General features: G+C 43.0%; 1 protein-coding gene across 1 annotated transcript; it reads left to right on the plus strand.

The window, feature by feature from the left end:
* The first annotated feature begins 288 nt into the window (after positions 1-288).
* Positions 289-5,690, plus strand: LOC143300287 (repressor of RNA polymerase III transcription MAF1 homolog). Its single transcript, XM_076613882.1, has 4 exons — positions 289-418; positions 1,865-1,871; positions 2,364-2,546; positions 5,600-5,690. The coding sequence occupies exons 1-4, from the start codon at positions 289-291 to the stop codon at positions 5,688-5,690; spliced, it is 411 nt and encodes a 136-aa protein (XP_076469997.1).
* Positions 5,691-10,751: the final 5,061 nt, after the last annotated feature.

Raw genomic sequence — 10,751 nt, forward strand, 5'->3', positions numbered from 1 at the left:
CAGTGTTCCAGCATTGTATAATGTTACTGTGGCTGCCAGAATTGAGAGTTGCTCCTGCATGATTAATGTTACTGTGGCTGCCAGAATCGAGAGCCACTCCTGCATTATGTAACGTTTACTGTAGCTGCCAGAGTAGAGAGTTACTCCAGCATTATATAATGTTCCTGTCACTGCCGTAATTGAGAGTTGCTTCTGCTTGATATAATGTTACTGTGGCTGCCAGAAAGAGTTACTCCTGCATTATATCATGTTACTGTGACTGCCAGAATGAGAAGTTACTCCTGCAAGATGGCGGGCAATGACAAGCGGCTGTTCAAGGTGCTGTCGGAGGAGAACCGAGAGGCACCGGGGGGCTGCAGGCACTCTCCCCTCCCCAGTCCTCCTTTGGGACCTGTGCTCAGTCCCACAGCCCAGGCAGGTTGAGTGTCTCTTACCTTGCACAGCACTGACATCCACAACATGGACCTTTGACATGCACTAAAATATTTACTAATACACAGTTCATTGATTGGTATATACCAATAGTCATCGATTGAGTGATTGGTTGTCTCTGAGCATCACTTCTCTTGAACAGCACTGACATCCACAATATTACTGACCAGTACACAGTTCATTGATTGTATTTATCGAGATTCATTGATTGCTCGACTCTTCATTACTAATGTCATGATGGACGTTACATCAGTACGTGAAGTACTCATTATGATAACGAAATCTTTAGGGATCCCAGGGATTCATTTGTTTTACCATAGTTCTTGGGGTCCCTGACTACTTTGAGAGGGTGACACAAATGCTGCACACTGTGATGAAATGTGATGCACATGTATAGAAAGGAAGGTAAGGTTTCTAGTCCATTGTGAGGAAATGTGATGCACATGTTTTGAAAGGCAGGTAGGGTTTCTAGTCATAATGGTGTAGATTTCTGGGTCCATCAGTGATGGCAAAGAGAAACAACTCTTCTTTGGAATTGGAGCATATAATCTTAGTGCCAGACTGAAGATCCCATACATGACTTCCACTCTGGTTTATCTGTTCTGTCAATGATACATTGTAGCATGAAGGACAAAAGAACAGCCACACAGCACAGCAGTCAGTGATACATTTGTAGCATGAAGGACAAAGAACAGCCACACAGCACAGCAGTCAGGTGATACACTGTAGCATGAAGGACAAAAGAACTGCACAGCAGTCAGTGATACACTGTAGCATGAAGGACAAAAGAACAGCACAGCAGTCAGTGACAACACTGTAGCATGAAGGACAAAAGAACAGCACAGCAGTCAGTGACACACTGTAGCATGAAGGACAAAAGAACAGCACAGCAGTCAGTGACACACTGTGAGCATGAAGGACTAAAGAACAGTACAGCAGTCAGGGATACACTGTAGCATGAAGGACAAAAGAACAGCCACACAGCAGTCAGTGACACACTGTAGCATGAAGGACAAAAGAACAGCACAGCAGTCAGTGATACACTGTAGCATGAAGGACAAAAGAACAGCACAGCAGTCAGTGATACACTGTAGCAGGAAAGGACAAAAGAACAGCCACACAGCAGTCAGTGATACACTGTAGCATGAAGGACAATGAAGGACAAAAGAAACATTCACAGTAGTTGCCTATGGTGTGCAGTGCAGTGATGTATGGGCCAGTGATACACAATACATAGCATGAAGGACAAGAGAGGAGCAACATTACAGTTTTTTCTTGTGGTGTCAGTGCTGTGATGTAGGGGTCAGTGATACACTGTACATAGCATGAAGGTCAAAAGGGGTTTCCTTGTGGTGTGCAGTGGGTGATGTAGGGGTCAGTGATACACTGTACATAGCATGAAGGTCAAAAGTGGTTTCCTTGTGGTGTGCAGTGGTGATGTAGGGGTCAGTGACACACTGTACATAGCATGAAGGTCAAAAGTGGTTTCCTTGTGGTGTGCAGTGGTGATGTAGGGGTCAGTGATACACTGTTACATAGCATGAAGGACAAAAGTGGTTTCCTTGTGGTGTGCAGTGGTGATGTAGGGTCAGTGATACACTGTACATAGCTTGAAGGACAAAAGTGGTTTCCTTATGGTGTGCAGTGCGGTGATGTTGGGGTCAGTGATACACTGTACATAGCATGAAGGACAAAAGTGGTTTCCTTGTGGTGTGCAGTGGTGATGTAGGGGTCAGCGATACACTGTACATAGCATGAAGGTCAAAAGTGGTTTCCTTGTGGTGTGCAGTGGTGATGTAGGGGTCAGCGATACACTGTACATAGCATGAAGGACAAAAGTGGTTGCCTTGTGGTGTGCAGTGGTGATGTAGGGGTCAGCGATACACTGTACATAGCATGAAGGACAAAAGTGGTTGCCTTGTGGTGTGCAGTGCGGTGAAGTACGGGTCCAGCTGTGAGATGGACGACAACTTTGCGGGAGGCCTACAGCTGTGTGACACCATCTCTACCAAGACGCTGTTCTACCTCATCTCCACGCTCAACGCCTCCTTCAGCCCTGACTACGACTTCAGCAAGACCAAGAGCGAGGAGTTCAGCAAGGACCCAGCATTCAGGTCAGTGGTCACACTGGTCAGGGTTGAGTGTTGTTTGTTTACCTTTTTTCAGGCCTTGAGAAGAAAAAGAGAAAAGAATGAATATATGAACCACACACACACACACACACACACACCACACACACACACACACGCACGCATGCGCGCGTGCGCGCGCGCGTGCGAGCGCACATTTTACAAGCAGGCAGACTAGTATACATTTAAACACAAACACACACACACAATTTATAAGCAGACAGACTACTATATATTTAACACACACACACACACACACACACACACACCATCACACACACACACAAAGAAAAAAAAAAGACAAAAAAAAGACATAAACAAACCAAAGAGATAATGCAGGGTTTGACAAGTTTTGTGTACTGTGAACTGGCAATCCTCCAGCTTGTTACAGGTACAGTCAATATAGGTGTGTGTTCTGCAGTCAGCTTGCCAATGTCACCTACCTTTGTACTGTTGTCAGTCTGCCAAGTTGTGAGCTTGTACACAAAACACTGCTTACTCAAGCACTAAGACTTGAGCAACACTGTTCACTGCAGAAACAGTCATGCACTGCTTAACACAGGAATGTGCCGTATATAGCCTCAGCAAGCCTTTGCAAATGCTCTCTAAAAGATATTGGTGCATGCACAAAGCATGTACTTGCACATGCATGCTTTCTGCTTGCATACTTGCACACACATGCAGGGTTCACATATTGTAGTAAATACTCTCACACAAAAACTGTCATGCAAGCATTTGAAATGTTTACTGATAATTCTGCTTTACGCAAAGTGAATGTGTGTGTGGATATGTGTGTGTTGAGAAGTTAATACATATACCACTTTCTACCAGATTGCAAAATGAGCGTGCGCACACTCACTCACACACATACACACACACTGCACATGCACACGCACACGCACACACTACCACACACATACAGTACACAGCACAAAAAATGCACACATGCACACACTCACACACACACACACACACACACACACACACACACACCAAAAAAAAACACCCCCAAAACACACCAATGTGCTGAACACACTCACGCACACACATGCACGCGTGTTAACACACACACACACCCCACACACACACACACACACACACTGTCTCTCTGAACTGACATTAGTTGACACTGAATAATGCAGGCAGTTAGCAGAAGGGTGGCTGAACAAAGGTCAGAATCAATATTGTTGATGAAAGTAGGGCCCAGGTAAATGGAAATGTACATGTGAAAACAAGAATGAGATACCAGACACTCCAGCAGTGATTCCAGTGTATCTCTCTTTCTGTCTCTGTCTTTTCTCTATCTTTATTAGATATTCTCTCTCTCTCTCTGTGTCTGTCTGTCTTTCTCTGTCTTTATTAGATATAATCTCTCTCTGTCTCTCTCTCCTTCTCAAAACTGAAACCTAAGTTTGTTGAAAAATTAATTCCAAGATATTTATACGCATTCACAACAGTAATTCTTTCATTTCCATATTTACTTTTAACTGTAAGTTGCTTGCTGCAATATATAAACTATTCAACTGTCGCTGTAAACCCTCTGTTGTTGTAGATAACAAAATCATATTATCAGCAAAAAGTAGAACAAACAATTCAATCAAATCAAAAGTAACTCCATGTTGACCATACTGCATTATTTCCAAAGCAAGTTCATTAATAAAAAGTGAAAATAAGATGGGCTACAAACATCCCCATATTAACCCCAAGAATGCAATTAACACAGTCAGATAATGTTGCCCCAGCTCTCACTCTCGCTTTCACTTTATTATACATGCGTTTCACACAACCATATAACTTACCACTGATTCCATTCTTTAATAAAATAAGGCCATAAAAGTTTTCTGAAAATGGAGTCGAAGGCCTTTTCAAAGTCCATAAAAGCTATATATAACTTTGTTTGCCAAACTGTTTCTGTACTGCAGCCATTAGAGTAAATATATGATCAGTTGTTGAATAGCCCTTTTTAAATCCTGCCTGATGTTCTCCAATTATGTTTTTCTGAATTATCCATTCTTGTAGCCTAGTATTAATAATGAAAACTATATAATTTACTACTTAATCGCACAAAGAAATACCTCTGTAATTATTTACATTATTAATATCACCTTTCTGAAATAATGGCAAAATTATGGATTCTGTCTGTGAGAGGACAATAAATTGGCCTGTCATATGCAGCAGGAATGTTGGTTACCGACGGTGCTGAACTGAGTGGAAGGGCTAGGTTATCTCCCTTCAACCACTTGGCTCATACCTCAGAGCTATCGGGGACCAAGTTGAGTAATGTCTTGGAATGTCTTAGAACAAATTAACTCACTCAACCCTCAGTCAAAATGGCCGGGTTTCCCCTCTCAAATCGCACTATTTTAAGCATTTTTAAAAAATCACAAAAAATCAACCACTCACCCTACAAAACATAAAACACATACCAGTGGACAGATATAACAATGAATTTACTAAAATGCTTACCTTAAGTGAAGGAACCACATGGTTTTGATGATATAGGTAATCCAATATGATACACATTGGCAGGAAAACAAAAAAAAATTTGAACACAGGTAATCCACTTCTTCATGCTTGAATCCTCCTACACTGGTTCAGTCACACTCCTGTACTCTTGGTTTGATGTGCTTATGACACTATTTATGCATGCTGTATATAAAAAGAGATTTGATGAGAATATATTGGAAAAAACACAAAAAAACTGATTGCTGCTTGCAGTCTTGAAAAACACACTGGAAAACATTTGCAGGACTGTACACTCATTGGAAAAAAAAACACCACACAAACACTCTTTTTTACACAATGCACACACTGTAGACACTTCTGTGACACTGTTACTTGCTGTAGTCTTGTTTGGTGTGGTAGATTTTAAAACAGGGCACAGCACATAGGCTTTCTGGCACCTGTTGACACTGGAACTTGGTGCACTGCACCCTGTTCTTCAGGTGCTCTCTGGTGGCTCCTCTTGCCTTCTCCCTGGCATAGCACACAACACAGTGCTGTAGCCTGTGTTCTCCATGAAGTGTTGGTGCTTGCAGTCGAGGGCGGGTGGACTTCCTCGTTGACCGGGGGCAGCAGCACGATTCTGCTCCTCATCATCCCCAACTGGAAGACTGGCCGAGGTTGTAACACACTGATATGGCAAATTGTTCCAGTGTCAGCGGTTTTTTTCCCCAGACTCCTCTGCAGCTTGTTGTAGAAGGCAGTGTGAGACTGGATCATTGTGAGAGTCAAAAGGTGGAAGGCCAGCTTCTTCACCATTTGATGGTCTTCGGTGCATTGGCATGTATGAGATCATCTGGTCCACTGCGGTCAACACCAGCCATATTGCCAATGTAGTCAACAACAGCCGTGGGGTTTTCTCTTGTGTTCTGACCGTGATCTCACTGCAATCATTTCAGGGATGTGCTGATGAGTGGTTATCATATGCACATCCCTCTTGTCCTTCCACTAATGACCATCACTGATTCAGTCTCCTGTAGTCCATCTGGCCGCGGCGGAAGGCTCCAGTCACCAAATCCTTTGGCATGCCCACCGGTTAGCCCGCACAAGTGCCTACACATCCAGTGTTGACAGCAGTGAGACTGTGGGCCAAGGTGGGTGAGCAGTAGTAGTTGTCCACATAAAGGACATAGCCGCAGTCTTGCAGTTGGTCGAGGAGCCTGAAGACAAACATCGTGGGGCGGTTGCTGAGACCCGGCTTGTGGCAGTACACCTCAAGGTTCCATACATACCCCGAGGAGCTCTCATACAGCTTGATGCCCCACTTGACCGCTATGTCCTTCATGTAGACCCGGAAAGATGACCGGCCTCTCCAGTGGCAAAGGGCCTCGTCGATGCAGATATCTGCTCCGGGATGTGCACAGTCTTGAAGAGGCTGAAACATGCAAACAGTTTTTACTATTGTGGACATCACAATATGTATGATACAGTAAACCATCACCACTACTTCAGCTAATACTACCACTACCTACTAACATTTGCTATCATTTGAACTGATAATATTTAACAACTGGGGAAGAATAAATTAATAACACCCCACACACCACACCAACACACCGCAACACACACATTTACACACATCACACACACACACACACACACACACACACACACACACCCCATTCAAAACAAACACACAAAAAGAAAATAACTTACATGCACAAGGTGGTCAATCAAAGGTCTCAGCTTGTGGGTGGATCATGGTCGGATGATTTGCTCCAGGAATGTCGAGTTGTCGTTCAGGTGGAAGAACGACAGGGTGGCTCTGAACCTGTCGGTTTCAACAGCTTGGAGGCAAATCCAGTCTTCACAATGGATTAGTACACCAGTAGTCCACTATTCTTGGTTTCTTTCTATCCCCATGTGGATGAGGATAAACCAGAAATTTTAATTTCATCCATTGTCACAGGCTTCCAGGTGTTGAACTGTGACCGTGGGGGAAAATTCTTCTCTTTGCTGTACCTGCTGGATATTTTTTGCAGCATAACGGTTTGTCTCTGTTTCATGTGTTTTAGCATACTTTTATCAATAGAAGAGACTGTAAAAATCAATTGGTTTGACAGTCCTCCCAAGGCGGCAATTTGAGGGGGCCCTGAAATCCTGGTGTCAAACCGAAGGGGTGTGGTTGAGTGGAAAATTGGCCAAATTTCTACTCCACTCATACATATAATCTGGATCTATTATGATCATCAAACAGATTGTCCTGATCTATTTCCATCTCTCGTGATCTTCTCCATTAGTATGGAGAATAAGCCGCTGCAGCAGGCTCACGTGTTGGTGTCGAGTTTCGCTGACCAGTCATTCCGCTTTCATCATCGTCAGTGTCCGCCACTTCATCATCGTTTTCGTCAGGAATAAAGTCAGAATCGGAGTCCGAAATTTCGTCACCTGCATCGTCGAACATTCCAACAACAGCATCTTCGTCATCAGACCCGGTTTCATGAATCAAATTCGAGTGCTTGAGCCATTCTTATGTTCCGCACGAACCGGTTTCCACGTGGAGTTGCCATGTTGAAAACCAGCTGGTGGTGAGCGTGAGGGTGGTTCACTTTACAAACAAAGAAAACTGCTATAGAATGAACGAACAACGGTCTAAGGGAAGGAACTTGCAAGAAAAGTGTCTAATCTATCTGAAAACTGTGAGTTATCGCCCTTAAAGAAGATCGGTAACGTTAAAAAAGGATCAAAACCTGTCGTAACAATGCGTCCGACAGGATTTCAAGCGAGCGGAATAGTGTCGGAAACCGGCGGCCGACCAGATGCTGTTGAGTTAATGAGGGGTTGTAACCGTCCTTGTTGATTTTCCACCATTAGAAATGTAGGAATATCTTTTCTTACTCTTGTATACCAACCTAATTTGGCCTAGTTGGTAAGAATTTTTCATTTTTTGTTTTAGGTTTTAGTTTCAGAAAATTTTATGTTTATTATTTTGTGAATAATAGTATTGTTGGGACTGGGAAATTTAGGGTACTACAGTGTGTTGAGGAAGGTGAAAAAGTACCTTGGGCATCTTCTTAGAGCTCTGGGTCACTTTGGCTCCAAACCCCTGGAGAGACAACATCACAGAGCAAGCAGGGGCTTTGTGGAAAGGGAGAGACTGGGGTATGTGAGAAAATTTTTCCTTTATGTAATTTGGTCTTGGTTTTCTGCAGGACAACCAACAACTTACACACCACTTGTTTGGTTGAAATTATTTTTTTTTCTATTGTTAAAGAAAGTCATTTTATGGCATACATTAAGAGAAAGTCGACTGGAAAATTTCCTGGCCAGGAATTTTAGATATTACTAAAGATGCTGTTCATTTTTCTTCTGTATGCTGCTATATTAAAATGTCTTTTGCATGCAAGTCTCATACAACTTTCATGAGAATATTTTGTTGTTTTTCTTGGACATAAAGTTATCATGGAAGAGCTATGCTATTTATAAAAAGATTGGTTAAATGTTCATTTTATAATGAATGTTTTCTAGTCAGTGATATAGCAAGTTCATTTCAAGAGAAGACCTTTCCCTTACATGAATTTAATTTTTTGCTGTTGACCCACTTCTTGCAACTCAAGAAGAACTGATAGTTTATAGGCCTGGTGTATGTCCTTTAAGATTTCGTATGCAATACACATGGGCCCTAGGTTCATGTGTTCCAAGTTATTTGTGACCTTCCAGGATAAACACAGGCCTGAAGCATGAAGCGACATATCGAACTAGAAAAATTTAAGGTATTCTGTTTGTTGTAAAAATGCTGAGAGATGGTGAACGTTCAGTTTCTCTTTTGTGTACTTTTAAAACTGTATTATTTGCTGTAGTTTAGCCGGGACTGATATATTTTTGCTATGTGAACATCAGCATAAAGACGGTGGTCCGCAGACGAAGAATCTGAGTGTGTGGTGTGTGAGAGGAGAGCGGTTGTGCTAACTGAGATCGAAGTAATGTTCCCTTGTATAGCAGGTTTCCGATGGCTTGTTTGTTCCCTAAATGTTCCAGTTATGTTGAATCGGACTATGAATTTAGATGTTGATGATTGTCAGCTGTTTTCAGTGACTTAGGTTATCACTGGCAGAAATGTGTGCGTGAGGCTTACAGGCAGCGGGCACGAGCGCCTGTTGGAACATCTCAGTCGTGAGGTGTGTTAGTAGTATTGTGTGTGTTTGTTATTGCTGGTTGTTTAAGGACTCATTATGGGGTTGGTTAAGAAGGCCCATACATTGAATACTATTTTGATAATTTTAGGAAACCACATAGCTACCAGCCCCTTGGCTAAACAAGAAAAACATCTTGATTATGGTTTTAATTTTATGTGTTGATCTGATTGTCTGTGAAGAACTTCACAGAATTCCATGATTTTATCTGTAAAAAATTCCACTGATTGCTTGCTCATTTGCTGTGAGTTCCTTTCTTGTTTAGTCACCATTAATTTGCCATGATCATGTGGACATGGTATACCCTTCTGTTGCGTTGCTATTAATTTTTTTGTTTGTTTTGTTTCTTTTCTTTCAGGTTTTTTTTTTAGAGGTTTATTTTTCTTGTTTCTTTGCTAAGTTTTGGTATGAAATTGAATAAAAAAATTGAATGGAGAATTGGATGTGAGTGTGGTACGAGTCTACATAGGTGCATGACACAACCCCTTCACCACCTCGTCCCCCCTACATAAAATGGCGTCGCCGACAGGATGAACCATAAACCCAGGACGGGGAGGACACACAATGACTACAATGGAACCAGATCCACATGTGAATGGGACAGTGCCATGCTAGGCTGCAGTGGCAATCATGTGTAGATTGATGAGATTTTGTGTGTTTTTTGTGTTTTTTTGTTTGTTTTTTTCTTTCCCACGGGTTGTACACCATGGTGGTGTCAGTGGAGAGACAGTGGAATGTTTGAATAATTGAAGTGAATGGAGTCTCCCGTCGGAACTGACAGGATGAGTAGGCAGGCAGGCTTATCTGTCAGTGTGTGTCCTCATATGGGAGAAGAGGCCGATTCTGGATGCGCAGCACTTCCCACAGATGTTGCAAGGGAAAACGTCTCCAGTAGTTGAGTCCTGCTTCCTTTGCTCACGCTTTTCCTTAATGGCCAGCGTTCTCTGTTTTCAAACATCTTTATGCCACTAGAGCACAGCATCCTCCAGTGAGAGCGGTCAAGGGCATCAGTTTCCCAGGAAGCCATTTCTATGTCACAGACTTTGAGGTTTGTCTTTAAGGTTGTCCTTGAAGCAACTTGCAGGTTCTTCCAAGTTTGCGGTGGCCTTCCTTCAGCTGACCATACAAGAGCATCTTCGGGATCCTGCTGTCTGTCATGTGGACAACGTGTCCTGTCCAGCATAGCTGGCACTGGATCAGCAGGCTTTCGATGCAGGGCAGGCCATTCCTCTCTAGGACCTGGAGGTTGGAGAGCCTGTCTTGCCACTTTATGCCAAGGATCTTTCGTAGGCATCTCTGGTGAAACTGCTCAAGTTGTTGAATGTGACGGCGATACGTCATCCATGTTTCACAGCGTACAACAAGGTGGTCAGCACAACAGTTCTGTAGGTTTCATCTTGGTGCTGAGCCTGATGCCTTTGTTGTTCCACAGCCTGTTGTTGAGTCTGCCAGAGGCGGAGCTGGCCTTGGCGATGCGCAGCGTCACTTCTGCATCAAGGGCTCTGTTGCTGCATAGGGTGCTGCCCAGGTAGCAAAACTTGTTGACTGACTTGAT

The sequence above is a fragment of the Babylonia areolata genome, chromosome 26 (assembly GCF_041734735.1).
Source record: "Babylonia areolata isolate BAREFJ2019XMU chromosome 26, ASM4173473v1, whole genome shotgun sequence".
Lineage (NCBI taxonomy): Eukaryota > Metazoa > Mollusca > Gastropoda > Neogastropoda > Buccinidae > Babylonia > Babylonia areolata.

Excerpts from the sequence above, each read along its gene's own strand:
- LOC143300287 (XM_076613882.1), top strand. The coding sequence starts at position 289 with ATGGCGGGCAATGACAAGCGGCTGTTCAAGGTGCTGTCGGAGGAGAAC. Across the intron at positions 2,547-5,599 it reads AGCAAGGACCCAGCATTCAG|TCGAGGGCGGGTGGACTTCC; the intron begins GTCAGTGGTCAC and ends TGGTGCTTGCAG.